Here is a 15138-nt window from a genome sequence, read left to right as displayed (position 1 = left end):
GGGAGTGGGGGTGAGTGGAAGTCGGGGTGAGTGGGGGTGAGTGAAAGTGGGGGTGAGTGGGAGTGGGGGTGAGTGGGAGTGGGGGTGAGTGGAAGTCGGGGTGAGTGGGGGTGAGTGAAAGTGGGGGTGAGTGGAAGTGGGGGTGAGTGGAAGTCGGGGTGAGTGGGAGTGGGGGTGAGTGGAAGTGGGGGTGAGTGGAAGTGAGGGTGAGTGGAAGTGGGGGCGGGTGGACGTGAGGGTGAGTGGAAGTGAGGGTGAGTGGAAGTGAGGGTGAGTGGGAGTGAGTGGGAGTGGAAGTGGGGGTGAGTGGAAGTGAGGGTGAGTGGAAGTGAGGGTGAGTGGAAGTGGGGGTGAGTGGGATTGGGGGTGAGTGGAAGTGAGGGTGAGTGGGGGTGAGTGGAAGTGAGGGTGAGTGGAAGTGGGGGTGAGTGGGAGTGGGGGTGAGTGGGAGTGGGGGTGAGTGGGAGTGAGGGTGAGTGGAAGTGAGGGTGAGTGGGAGTGGGGGTGAGTGGGAGTAGGGGTGAGTGGAAGTGAGGGTGAGTGGAATTGAGGGTGAGTGAGTGGAAGTGGGGGTGAGTGAGTGGAAGCGCGGGTGAGTGAGTGGACGTGCGGGTGAATGAATGAGTGGCAGTGCGGGTGAGTGAGTGGAAGCGCGGGTGAGTGAGTGGACGTGCGGGTGAGTGAGTGGCAGTGCGGGTGAGTGAGTGAGTGAGTGGCAGTGCGGGTGAGTGAGTGAGTGAGTGGACGTGCGGGTGAGTGAGTGGAAGTGGGGGTGAGTGAGTGGAAGTGGGGGTGAGTGAGTGGAAGTGGGGGTGAGTGAGTGGACGTGGAAGTGAGTGAGTGGACGTGGAAGTGAGTGAGTGGCAGTGCGGGTGAGTGTGTGAGTGGAAATGCGAGTGAGCAGTTAGCGCGCTGCGCTACGAACCTGGGGTGATCACTTCTCGTGAGTACGACTGTAAGCGAACGCCAGAGGCTCACGGAGAACCAACATAGCAGCGAATAACCAACGAACGGTCGTAGCAGTGGTATTAGTTGTTATTATTACTACGAAACAACAAATACTACTACCGCGACAGTGGGCGGGAAGTCGCTATATCCATGCACCTCCCAGAGCCGTTCGCAGACCTGCAGGCAGGGGTATAGGGACTTCCCGCCCGGCGCGCATCAGTTTGGCCCTTACCGGGTGCCTTCCCGCGACGGAGTCGTCCACTCGAGCCAGCCCGATGCTCACCATCGCTCAGTGACGACGGTAGCGAGTGAAGTTGTCACCTGCGCCGCCACGAGCACTGTCGGTACTGTTGTCGGTACTGCCTTGGGGAGTGTGAGACGCGCACGCAGCTCCAATCACTCGCACGGTCGCTGCCGGCAGCCGTGACGGGAGAGATGGAGGCACGTGGGAGGCGCGGAGACGATGCCAACACGGAGGAGTTTCCTCCAAACTTCGGAGGCAGAGTTCAGAGAAAGCAAATACTGTACCAAATGTTGTGTTTAAAGTCGAGGTGGAATTCGATGATATACGAAATTCTCTGTCGCAAGATGTCCAGTTGGGGCACGGGGTCAGGAAGTTACAAGAACAAACAATTGTGTATGGCAATACTGAACCTGTACGTTCAGGAGCCAAATGTCAATGTTTGAGGTCTGCTCGCTACGAAAAGGCTCCGGGAAGAGAGTTAGTAGAATGTTGTTGTTCCTCCTCCATCGAATTAGCGCAGATTACAGTGGACTTACATTATTTGGGCACCAGTGGCGAGATGTTAATTACCACGCCTGGTATACAGGAGGTCGTGAGTTCAATCTCGAACCTGACACCTGCTGCATATTTGGAGTTTGCGTGTCTCTCTCCCCGTGGTCGCGTGGATTTGTTTCCTTCCACGTTTAAAATCAACGCGCGTTTAGAGTATTTGGCTGCTGTACATTTCCACATGATAAGCCACTTCGTTGAGCTATCAAATGTGATGGCCAGGTCGCTTCTGAAAATAACTATATAGCTCAGTGGGCCTTACCTAGTAAAAGAAAAATAGTTTAGTTTAAGTTTAAACTCTGACATTTCACTGACAGTACAAGAGAGTGATAAACCTCGTAGCTGTCATTTACCCAGAGCTTTCACTCTGATATATACAGGTCCCCATACCTCGATCTGTGCGACATCTCCTTCATTCCAGCTATCGCGGAGGCCATCATCCACCGCCTTCATGACACCTCGTCTCAATGACTGAAAACGCCATCCTCTACGGCCGCCTCTCCAGAGAGATGCAGACTCCAAAGGAGTTTAAACGTTTTATTTTTACATTAACAACAACAACCTCCTACCCATCAATGAAGATCTCAACAGTATCTCCTCGCTGCCAACACATGCCCCGGATCTCCCACCCTGCGGCTTGTCCCGTCACCGTCATTGACTCTCAGCCAGACCCGGAAGAACACTGGCGAAGAGGCAAATTTCCAGAATAAACACCTCATTCAAGACCTATAAACATTCATCACACCTCCTGGCTATGACTTTACTTCTCTAAGAGCATTGTCTATAACCATCGACTGCATCGGAACATCAAAAGGTGGATGAGCACATTGCCTTCATGATTGGAAAATTAAAGACAAGTCACAGTGTGCGATTGTGGCCATGCAATTCAAAGTTCAAAGTTCATTTATTAGGTAATAGCCCTGTGAGCCATTCGGCTCTTAAATCGGGTGCAACCGCAACAAACAAAAACATGAAAACATCTTAAAGTGACTATGTGCAAACAGAAAATCCAAGAAAAGACAGCAAAATATTGCAGAAAAAAATCACCGTACACCAACCCTGTGCAAATATCCCAGTGGGATGCAAGTCAAACAACAACAACCACAAGACAACTTAGATTAAGGCCATCAGTCTAACTCTGTACTACAACAAAAAAACATGGCCAAACCAAAAAACTTTTCGAAAATCACCAAAATAAAGCCATAAAAGCAATGAAACAGTGGTCATAGGAACTGTGACCGAATTTTCACAATAAACGACGTAAACAACATGTACTACCAAACTCTGCAGCCATAGCTGGCTGCATGAGTCACTCCACAACAGTAGGAGCATCAGTCAGAGTATCAACATTTTTCAATGCACCTTTAAGATCAGCGCACTAAATCAAAACACAGATCATACTTTGCATACTTTGCAGCGATCAACCGGAGCGAAACATTGTATTTTAGGCCACTAAATTGCAGTGGCAGCTAGGGGTGTACAACTCCTCTAGAGCAGTTTTGAGTGAAGATCTCATAGGTAGTGATTCAAGTTGCAGTTTATTGGCAATAGCATTCCAGACCCTGGGGGCATCAATAGCAAAGGCCCTTCCTCCAGTATTTGTACGGCAATAGGGAATGTGAAGCTGGTAAATGAGCGAAGACCTTAGGTCAAATTTGTTCTTTGAAACAGAGAGGAGATCCAGCAGGTAATCTGCGGATTTTTTTGTAAGTACATCATGAATAAATAAGATCTGATGCACAAGCCGTCAAACATTGAGAGATGTTAGGTTTGACCCAATGTAGAGATCACAGTGGTGAGTCCTATATGGGCAGTTCAATGCAAATCTTAAGGCCGAATGATACATTGAGTCAAGCTTCTTCAGTACAGTACTTGGGGCTGATTTATACACGATGTCACAGTAATCAAGTAGAGGCAGTATGGTAGCTTTTATCAATTCCAAACGGAACATAGGGGGGAAGCAGTGCTTGTGTCGATACAGAAAACCAATTTTTATTTTTGTCTTTTTACCAATATAATCAATGTGATCTTCAAATTTCAGTTTTGAATCAAGAATGACCCCAAGATACTTACAGATCTTGACTTGCTCTATTTGATAATTATTTAAGGAATGTAATTGGGGAAAAATAACGTCCTGCTTTAGTCCCGGTGAGAAGCATAGCACCTTGGTTTTGGAGGTATTCAGGACTAGTTTAAGAGCAACTAGCTGATGTTGTAGTTTGTTGAAATCACCCTGGAGTTTAGCAATCACGTCACCCGGAGAGCAGCCAGCAGTAATCAGTATCGTGTCATCTGCAAAAAGATTTACCCTGGAAGGATCCAGGTCAGTGCCCAATTCATTGACATAAAGAGAGAACAAGAGGGGGCCGAGGATTGAACCCTGTGGAACCCCTTTTGTTATCTTAACACTGTTTGACCTCCAACCATCTGTGAGTAGTTTGGGTGCGAAAAGAGAGGTACATTTTTAACCATTCTACTGCGTGTTTGGAGAAACGGAGGCAACTTAGTTTACTAAGCAGGGTGTTGTGGTCGACTGTATCAAAGGCTTTGGACAAGTCAATAAAAAGACTGGCGTAGTACTGCTTATTATCAAGGCTACTGTAAATGTGATTCAGAGAGTCTAATGCAGCAGATGTGGTGCTGTATTTTTTTCGGAACCCAGATTGTTTTTGATGTAATAGATTGTTGTCGGACAGGAAACTGCTGATTTGGTAGTTCAATAATTTTTCAAAAATTTTCATCAAAGGGGACAAAATTGAGATAGGTCGGTAGTTATTTGGATCATCTTTAGGGCCCCCTTTGTGAAGTGGACGAACATAGGAATGTTTCCATTCTAGAGGTATTGATGCTTCTGTAATAACACGCTGGAGACGGCTTGTAGAATCGGTCCTTTTATTTCACTTCCTTTGCGGTTCACAAACACTCCCCGTTGCTGGCAGGCAACGGGAAGCGGGCAGTCACCAGAGACCCACCACCACGTGGCACCCGGAGCCCCACTCGCGCGTGGCCTCTCCCTCTCTTAGTTCCGTGTCTGACCCCGTGTCTCTCCTCTCTCCCCTTATTTAATGCCTGGGTCACGTGGTACACTCCAGCCAATCCTCAATAGCCTGCGCCGAATGTTCCAGATCCCCCATCAACTCCCGGGACCACGCCCCCGACTTGTCTTCCCATTGGCTGAGGCCAAGACCAACGAAACCAATCATCTAGCTGACATCCCGTGATCACGCCGGGGCCATGCTCCCAGGCTCTCCCCCCATTGGCTGTAAAGCGGAACCGGCAAAGCCGATCACCACGTGAATCTGACATAGGCTCTTATTACACTTCTTTGATGGGCAGGTTGAAAATATGGGCTATCTATATATATAAAATCGCAAATCTGTCTGTCTGTCTGTGTGTCGCCGGACCATACGCAGTTTCATTGGACGGCGGTTGCCCCTGGCAACGGGTAGCGACGCATTCGCTGCGGGGTGGACGCCATTTTTAATTCCCGTGAAAAATATGCGCACGCATTAACACGCGACTCTGAGGTAAATTCATCAAAGTTTCACGTCCTCTTCACTCCCCCCCCACCACAATGTGTGCAATTACTATTATAGGGTCGGTAGATTATAAAATTATAGCGATTAGACAGTATTATTGTAGCGTGGGGGGGGGGGAGGGTAACGGCCCCGGTACCCAGCCTCAGCCGGGTGGGCAATCTAGGCGAGGCCGGAGGCTCTGCACGGTACTAGGCCTCGACACCCCACCACACTATAGGCCGTACATATTACTGCACAGCGGCCGAGGAGATCGTGCCTGGGGGGGGGGGGGGGCAGGGGTAGCAGCCCATCTGTGTATATATGTAAGGTTATTAAGAAATATATTTTTCACCCGGGCAACGCCGGGTACTTATGCTAGTACGTTTGTATATTAGGTGACCAACAGTTAGCAGAGCAAAGACGGAAATACTATCTGCTCCCGTAGAGGAGGACCCTTTGAGGTAGGACAGTTGTTTCAGAACATTACTTTCGTGGATTGGCTGGAAACTAAATTCGTTTAATGTTTGGACAGGGGTGTAGGAATTTGCATGCGCAGGGGTGACTCCCAATACATTATCAAAAAGGTCACCAGCTTCAGAAAAATGAAGGTTAAAATTGTCAACTATTTTATGGGGCTCTGAAAAATATTCCCCATTTCGGTTAAGCTCAACGGGCAGATTATCTGTGTTAGATGCCTTTTCGATACTTTTGATTGTTTTCCAGAAGATCCTGGCATTTCCATGTGATTCCAGGAGAGTGAAGGAAAAGTATGCATTTTTTGCATGCCGTATTTTTTTGACGCATCTATTCCTTAAAATCCTGTATTCTAGCCAGTCATGGACCAAATTACTTTTCTGAGCCCATGCCCAAGCCTTGTCCCTAGTTTTCATGAGCTTAGTAATCAAGGGATCAAACCATGGTGGGCAGTTGCCTTTAGTTTTAAATATAACCAACATGTTTGTTAAGAATTTGGAGAAACGTGTACCTGAAGGTCTCCCAAGCCGTAGTCAGGTTGGGGATATCACAGACCTTGTCAATGTCCGAGTGAAGCACATCATAGTAAATGCCTGAATGCTGAAGTGTCTCATGGAGTGCTTCTCAACCAATTTAGGGAGCGCTTTCTGTCTGGCTGATGATCTCACCCCAAATATGAAGGAGTGATCACTAAGGTTATTACCCAGAACACCAGTCAGCGCGAAATTGTGAGGGGCATTTGTTAATAGGACGTCAAGCAGAGATGACTGTCCCGGGTTTTTTAGGTTGGGTCTTGTGGGGACATTTATTAATTGAAATAGGTTAAATTCATCTGCAAAATCTGTGGCCACGGCCGGCAGGTTTAGCCAATTCCAATTGAGATCACCCATTAAAATGATTTCACCTTTAGGAAGGCCCCCAAGAAGCTCCCTCAGTACGTTCCCAGCTTCAACATCCTAACCACTAGGCGGTCTATAGCAGCATACTACCAATATCTGTTGATTTTTAGGGAGAGTCATTCTGAGAGCCAGACCTTCAAAGCAATGTTTCTTTAACAAGGAATGAGTTGGTGAACATGCAATAGTACTACGAACATATATGGCAATTCCACCTCCTTTAGACCCTCGGTCAAGTCGAAAAATGTTGTAGTTGTCAATCGTAATCTGCAAGTCATTGATGGCCGGAGTGAGAAATGTTTCTGTAAGGCAGAAAATGTCCGGGTCCAGATTTGCCACTTCTAGTTTTAGTTGACTTAATTTAATCACAAGCCCTCTGATGTTGACGTGTAGAACACCAATATCTTTTCTGCCAGAAAAATCTACAGAATTAAATGAGTTATTTACATTTGGGCCAGGGTGAAGCTCAATACCTCCCAGAAGTAAGAAAAGTAGAATTAATTGTTTGCACAAATATTTTCTGTGAATGAAGAGCGACGAACCTTGGACGAATAGCAGCTGCTTACGTATGGTGGCATTTTTAAGAGCAGAATGAAGTTAGGAAGGAGTGCTGGTGAAGTAATAGGACAGAGATAGGGTTTAAAAGGATACAATGATGGAGTGTAGAAGTGGCTATAAGCTGTTTCACTAGCAGGTGTAGTGGCAAATGGAACATCAACTATGGACTCGAAATAACGAGGACTGCCAGTGGTGGAGTTGTGTTTGGCACTAGATATGGCCGGGAGGGACAACAGTAAAATACACAGCAGAACTGCCATCTTTAAAATAACAAAGAACCACAACAGTTAAACACACACGTGTAAACGTGCAGGTAGACCGAGGGTGAGTAATGTCTTGCCGCACTCGTCGCACATGTACGGTTTCTCTCCCGTTTGACGAGCGCCCTCCACGTAGGCCTCCACGTAGGCCTCGACGTAGACCCCCTCGAAGTAGGCCTCCTCGAAGTAGGCCTCGCCGTAGGCCTCGAAGTAGGCCTCGAGGCAGGCCTCGACGTAGGCGTCGAAGTAGGCCCCGACGCAAGCCCCGGCGTAGGCCCCGACGTAGGCCTCGACGTAGGCCTGGGCCCGCGACGGAAGCCCCGACGCAGGCCTCGACGCAGGCCCCGACGTGGTGTGGGCGGCTGTTGTTGGTGTGGGTGGCTGCGGTCGTTATTGTTGTTGTGGTGGTGGTGTGAGTGGTTGTGGTTAGTGCTGCTGCGGTGGTGGCCGTGGTTGTGGTGGTGGTCCCCGCGCTTAGCCCGGCGCCCCTGAGCCGTGTGTGTGCACACACACTCACCACACGCACACACACTCACCACGCGTACACACATTCACCACACGTACACACACTCACCACACGTACACACACCCACCACACGTACACACACCCATCACTGACGCCGTCGACACTGCTGGGTGACACACACATGCGCGCACCACGCGCGCTCCCCACCACACACGGGACAACAGCGATCTCAACAACAACAGCGATCTAAAAAAAAATCACGTCTCCCTCTCACACACGGCCCACCCTCACACACGTCTCCACTCCCACACACACTCACATTCTCACACAGTTCACACTCATTCACACTCATGCAGAGCCACTCACACGCTGCCGTCACGCTGCCGCCATTTTTCTTGACCATAATAAACCACTGTTGTCTGCGCTTCTTCAATAGAGGAATAGCAAAATAGCATGAACTCTCTCATTAAAGCCCTCTTGGCGTTTAGCTCCTGAACATATTGCTGCTGCTACCATTGGCCTGCGTGCCTCGAGAGACAATTGTTTTGCACCTTACGAGGTCAGCTGTAGGGTTTGCAGCGCCTAGAACAGACATTGGGAAAGAATACGGCCCGCGGGCCGTATACAGCCCATTGGGCTTTTTAATCCGGCCCGCCGAACTTGTCCAAATATTATTATTAAATTAAATTTTACCTTCCTCCTGTAAGCCCAGATCTCCCTATTAGATGGCGCACTTTGTGTAATTCAACAAAACAAACAAAACTTAACTCCGAGTTCTCTCCGAATTTCACGAGTCCGTTATAGACCCCACAGTTTTTTTAAAGAGTTTTAAGCACAGAAAACATAATTAAAGTTTGAAAAATCATTAATTATACAAACTTTTCAATTATTTCCTTTTTCACTTCGATTTAAATTTTCTTTAAAACTTCTTCTCACCAACATTACCACTCATTACCACTTTCTCCGAAGGCAAGTTTGAAAAAGAATACATGGTACAGACAGCAGACATCTTGTGTCCGGAGATCAAAAGCAAATTTGAAAAAGTCAGTTTATCACGCAGGACTGTGACTCGCCATGTGGAACTGATTGATAAAAATATAGCCAGTCAATTAAACAAAAAGTCTGATTCCTTTGAATTATATTCACTAGCACTGAATGAAAGTACGGACGTAAAATGCACTGCTCAGCTCCTTATTTTTATCCGAGGCATTGATGACAGTTTTGCGATAACAGAGGAGTTTTTGACCATGGAGTCCCTGAAAGGAACAACGCGGGGAGAGGACTTGTATAACCAGGTATCTGCTGTCATCGAAAGAATGACGCTACCTCGGAGTAAACTTGTCAATGTCACAACGGATGGATCGCCAAATTTAACTGGAAAAAATGTTGGGCTGCTGAAAAGAATCCAGGATAAAGTGAAAGAGGAAAACCCTGTCCAGGATCTTATTTTCCTTCACTGAATCATCCATCAGGAATCCCTGTGTAAGTCTGTATTGCAGCTTAATCATGTCGTGAATCCAGTCGTAAATCGTATGAACTTTATACGGGCAAGGGGACTTCAGCACCGTCAGTTTATTACGTTCCTGGAGGAAACTGATGCGGATCATCAGGACTTGCTGTACCACTCTCGTGTCCGCTGGTTAAGTTTGGGGAAAGTGTTACAACGAGTGTGGGAGCTGAAAGAGGACATCATCGCATTTTTGGAGTTGATGGGGAAATCTGACGAATTCCCTGAGCAAAGCGACCAGAACTGGCCTAGTGACTTTGCATTTGCTGTGGACAGGGGCGGTTTCTTCATTAGGGCGATTGGGCGACGCACCACCAATGTCATTCAACCACAGAGTCACGCTAGCCGTCACTGTGCCTCTGGATATAGTCCAATCAGCGTCATGCTACGTTCTGTGGAGTACCGCCTCTTTTTGTGCGATTTCCCTCCAGCTGAGAATCGCCCCGAGTGGTCCCATAGACTTACATTCAAAGATGTTTTTTTTCGAACGGGGGCGCTGCAATGCATTCTCTATGGCTTCCGGGAGGGCTCGCCCTAACGTGCTTACGTCATCATACGTGCTTACGTCATCATACGTAAGCACGTTTCATCCAACAATATAATTTGTCGCCACCTAGTGGAATCTTTAATAAAAGAAACTTGAGTGGTTTGTTTTAATAGTGAGTATAGAAACAAACAAGATGTATTGTAAGAGTCACTTTATTTTTCATTAATATTAAAGAAGTGAAGTTGCCTTTACATGCTTAAGCTGTTAATTTATCCATTGCATGGGTGGACCTTATCCTTATCAATCATCCAGACATTTGCCCCCCCTGAGAGATTTTGCAGGAGCCGCCACTGGCTGTGGACATATTTTCACACATGTGTAATAGAGTTCACGACTCTTGGACGCCGGAGCTGGAGGCACACGGGTTTTATTCACACAGCACGGTTCTGGCATACAACACTAGAGGGGGTGTCGGCCCCCTCACCCGGCTAGCTGGGGATACACGCGCTAGCTACTTCCTAGCCTGCCTCCTAGTCCTCCTCTAACGGGCTAGGGGAGGCTATCTGGCCCGACACTGGTAAGTCGGGCCCGGTACCCTGAGTCCCAGACCAGCGCTGACAAGAGCACCGGCTCTGGATCTCGGGACCACGCCGCTGGCTCGGTCCTGTTCGGCCCTGATAAGGACGGCGAACCAGGGGAGTCCAGGGCTCTAGCTAAGACGTCTTCAGTCTTCACTGGTTAGCTTCACCAGAACCCCGAGCCCTCCAATACATCCCCTTTTATACCCAACCCCCCGCTGAGGGGTGGGGCCCCCCCGGGGTGCCTGGCGCGGACGTCGTAGAGAGCACCTCCCCGTGCACTCACGTAGCCCCGCCCACTGTGTTTGTTTGCCATAAGCTGCCATGCATAACGGGCTCTCTCTCTAACACCCCTACATCACCCGCCCCCCGCATAGCTTGCAGCCGTCCCGGCTGCCAACATACAAAAAAAAATGACAATAAAAGCGCATTTACCCCCTGACCGTGCGTGTGCCTCACTATTTTTCAACAATAACAAGAACAACAACAAGAACACAACAAGAACGCAACAGCGAGAAGAGAAAACAACCCGACGCACCCCCCCCCCCCCCCCCGAATAAATACGAATTCCGTAAAAACAGCCTATATACAATTTGCAGGGAACCCACCACACACACACCACATGGCGAACCCAACATATGTACATCCAATGAGCCGGGAACACACCACCCACACAACACACAATGAACACAACCTATGTACACATCTTCCGGCCTCACAACAGTCTGCGCATTTTAGCGCGCGTCCTTGCAGCGGGCCCCTCACACGGGGTGACCCCGGGTGGCGGACCGTCAGGTGGCAACTGTCCGTCTCGGAGTGAGTCCTCATCCGACGCCGCGTGACCCTTGGCATCCCCAGGAGGAGTGATCGGGCGTGAGCCCGTCACTCCTGATGCACCTGGAGGTGGCACAGCCGGCAAGGCGTTAGGTGAGAGCGACGGAGACGGACCCAGTGAGTCGGTCGACCCCCCACATGTTTGGCCACGCGTGTGTGAAGTGGGGATGTGTACCGCAACGAAGGGTTTTAATCTAGAGGGGTGCACGGACCACCGCCGCTTCCCCCATTTGATGCGCACGCACTGCGGTCGCAAAACCTCGACCACCTCCACAGGGCCCCGCCACTGCCACACCAGCTTAGAGGAGGTAGCAAGTGGCACCTGGGGACAGTGCAACCATGCCTTGTCCCCCGGCTTCCACTGCAGCATGTGCGCCCGACCCAGTCTGAGCCGCTCATTCGCTTTCTGACGGCGGTCAGAGTTTTGCATGGCAGCATCCCGTGCCTCAGTTAATTTGGCCAGATTAAATTTTACATGGTCAGCCAATTTAGTTTTACTCTGCGGCGCGGGGATCTGCAGCTGGGCACGAACAGGCGGGTCAGGTTCGCGGCCGTACATGAGGTAGAAGGGGGAAAATCCCGTAGCTGCATGGGGGGCCATTCGGTATGCCGCCAAGACCCCTTGAATTTGCAGGTCCCAATCGGTCTGTGAGTCCAAAACCTGGTGTGACAACATTGACGTGATGGTGCGATGCAGACGCTCGACCATCCCGTCAGTTTGCGGGTGATACGGGGAGGTACGAATTTTCTTCGTGCCCAGGAGCTCACAGACTTGTTGGAGTAGTTTGCCGGAAAAATTTCTGCCCTGGTCGGTCAGCAGCCGCTCCGGAGCATCTTTGTCCAGGACATATCCCTGAACAAAGGCCTCCACGATGGCTGCTGCCGACTGATTGGCAAGGGGCCAGGCCATAGGCCAGCGCGTAAAATACTCCACACCAGTCAACAAATATCTATTGCCCCTGGGGGTGGCGGGGAATGGGCCCAAAATATCCAGCGCGACAAGCTCATTTATTCTGGACACTTTGATTGATTGCAAGGGTGGGTTAGACTCCCGTGCCGGCGGTTTTCGTTGCGAGCACCGAGGGCATGACCCCAATAAATCCCCGACATCCCTCGTCATGCCTGGCCAAAAAAAATCAAGTTGGAGCAAGGTGAGGGTCTTTTGGGTCTCCAGGTGTAGGAGGCGCTCGTGAGCGGCCCACACCACCTTGCCCCGCAACCCAGAAGGGACCATCAGCCGGTGTCGATGGGATTTCCCGTCCCAATGCATCAGCAGACCTTGCACCATCTCCCATGCATCGGCATCACCACTCCCCCGCGCAGCACCCCCGACGCGACGACGCCACCCGAGGAGGGAGGTATCCTCCATCTGGAGGCGCCCCCATTCAGTGACGGGCAACCCCAACAGGGAATCTTTTCCCTGTTGTGCGATCGAATTAGTAATCAATGTTTCGTCGTCGTCGGCGGCCGCCAAGACCGGAACCGATATGTCCCCCGGAGGCCTGCAACGTCCAGACCCCAGGAGGCATGCACATTCAAAGGTGGTTGGCATGCGCGACAGAGCGTCCGCATTGGTGTGGCGAACGCCCTTACGGTAGGTGGTTTCAAAATCAAAGTCCTGGAGAATCTCCAACCATCGAGACAATTGTCCCGATGATTGTTGAACTCGCAGGGCGTACTGTAGTGCCGCATGATCTGTGCGGACGGTAAAATGCCGACCGTACAGATATGGGCGATACTGTTGGATGAAATAGACAATTGCCAACAGTTCCCGACGGGTGACACAATATCTTTGCTCCGCAGGAGACAACACCCGACTACCGTACGCGACCACCCGTTCCACGCCGTCAACCACCTGGGAAAGTACGCCCCCAATACCCGTGTTGCTCGCATCGGTGTCAAGCAAAAAGGGCTTAGAAAAATCGGGGTAAACCAAGGGAGGAGCTTTCACCAGAGCGTCCCGAAGGGAGCGGAAAGCAGCCTCCTCCTCCTGTCCCCAGTGGAACCGAACCCCTTTTGACGTTAAAGCGTGTAGGGGTTTCGCAATCGTCGCAAAATCCGCGACAAACCGTCGGTAATAGGACGCGAAGCCAATGAAACTCCTGACCTCTCCCACCGAGGTGGGAGTCGGCCAGGAGCTGACGCACTGCGTTTTGGCGGGATCGGTAGCAATACCTGAGCGTCCCACGATGTGTCCCAAATAACGCACCGATTCGCGTAACAGATGACATTTTTGGGGTTTGAATTTCAAATTAGCAGCCCGCATCTTTTGGAAAACCGCCCGCAACCTCTGGAGATGTTCGTCAAATGTTTTACTAAAGACGATAACGTCATCCAAATAAATCAAGCACGAGTCCCATTGCAATCCAGCCAAAACTAATTCCATCAAACGCTGGAAAGTTGCCGGCGCTGAGTGGAGTCCCATCGGCAACCGGTTGAATTGGAACAGGCCGTGCGGTGTATGGAAAGCAGTTTTAGGCTTTGAATCATCGTCCAGAGGAAGCTGCCAGAATCCCGAAAGTAAATCCAATGTGGAGAAGAATCGCGCTCCCGCCAAGGCGTCAAGCGATTCGTCCATCCGTGGGAGCGGGTATGCGTCGGCCACCGAAATTTTGTTAAGGCACCGAAAATCAACGCAAAACCGCAACGAGCCGTCCTGTTTCTTAACTAGGACGATCGGCGCTCCCCAAGGGCTGGTGGAAGGAGAAATAATGTCGGCGGCTAACATGTCATCAACAGCCGATTTGACATGGTCCTTTTCGGCGGGACTTAACCGAAAAGGATTCTGGCGTATTGGCGCGCTGTCACCCGTATCAATATGGTGACGCAGCAGATGAGTGCAGCCCAAATCGTATTTGTCCCGACTGAAAACGTCGGAAAATTCCCGCAGTAGTGTTTTAAGCTGTTAACACTCTGAATTTGACAGGTCCGTCGATCCCGCACAAAGCGCCTCGAGCCACCCTTCATCGCTGTCCGAATGTGGTCGCGGCGCAGGGACAGCGCTCACGTGATTCGCGACGGGTTCCTCACAGGGCACCGGCGTTGCGTGAGCAAGCACAGTCCCCTGTGGGACCACCACCGTCTGCGAGCCCACATTGAGGACCGCGATGAAGGGGTCTCCGTCCCCTCTTACTTTGGTCTGGGCCGGAAGTAAATGAGGTCCACTAACCCCGGCCCTAGACGGCCCCAGCAGAACCCCCTGGGCCCCAATGCCCTTAGCGAAGGGCCGCCGAAGTTTCAAAGGAATCAACATTTGTGCCCCCGGAGGAACGCGCACCGTTCTATCTACGAACGCCGGCACCGTCGCGAACGCCGCCCGACTCGTAACGGGGGATGGCAGAAACGCCATGCGTCGGCCCGATGGGAGCTCAATGCATCCCTGGTCGATTAATATCCTAATCGGCATTTTGGCCAGGAAGTCCGTCCCCAGCAGGCACGGAACCGCCAGCGAGGAGGAAACAAAAATCGGCCCAGACAATTTAATATCCCCAATACAAATTTTGGCTCGAATTTGTCCAATGATGCCAAGTGAGCCCCCATTAGCAGCATAGAATGGCACGTTAACGGGCATCAAATGACGGCTCTGGACAGGGAGAATATTGTAAATCAATTCTGAAATAATGGTCGCCGATGCTCCCGTATCGACCAGGATGCGCACCTCAACCCCGTCGATGTGCCCCACAACGGCAGACGACCCCGATGATGCGGCTACAATACGATGGGCCAACACGGACCACTGGCTGGGTTCGATATGAGTACCCAAAGTGGTGCGTGTTGGTGCGATGGTGCGCGATATCGACCCCCCATTCGCTGCGGTGT

The 15138-nt window shown here is 50.4% G+C and overlaps 1 protein-coding gene across 2 annotated transcripts in view; it reads right to left on the bottom strand.

The window, feature by feature from the left end:
• The window catches only part of TMEM141 (transmembrane protein 141), a 43497-nt gene extending 42080 nt beyond the window's left edge, over positions 1-1417 (bottom strand). Inside the window, exon 1 of one of the 2 annotated variants that reach the window (XM_078616019.1) lies at positions 1181-1417. In XM_078616019.1, coding sequence (XP_078472145.1) covers positions 1181-1234 — 54 coding nt within the window. In that variant the 5' untranslated portion in view covers positions 1235-1417. The remainder of the gene's footprint in view (positions 1-1180) is intronic. The other variant, XM_078616020.1, reaches the window with a different exon arrangement.
• Between the last annotated feature and the right edge of the window lie 13721 nt (positions 1418-15138).

The sequence above is a fragment of the Lampetra planeri genome, chromosome 49 (genome assembly GCF_965212315.1).
Source record: "Lampetra planeri chromosome 49, kcLamPlan1.2.h2, whole genome shotgun sequence".
NCBI lineage: Eukaryota > Metazoa > Chordata > Hyperoartia > Petromyzontiformes > Petromyzontidae > Lampetra > Lampetra planeri.
Note: the sequence above shows the minus strand (reverse complement) of the source record. Positions and strands in the feature narration are given on the sequence as shown.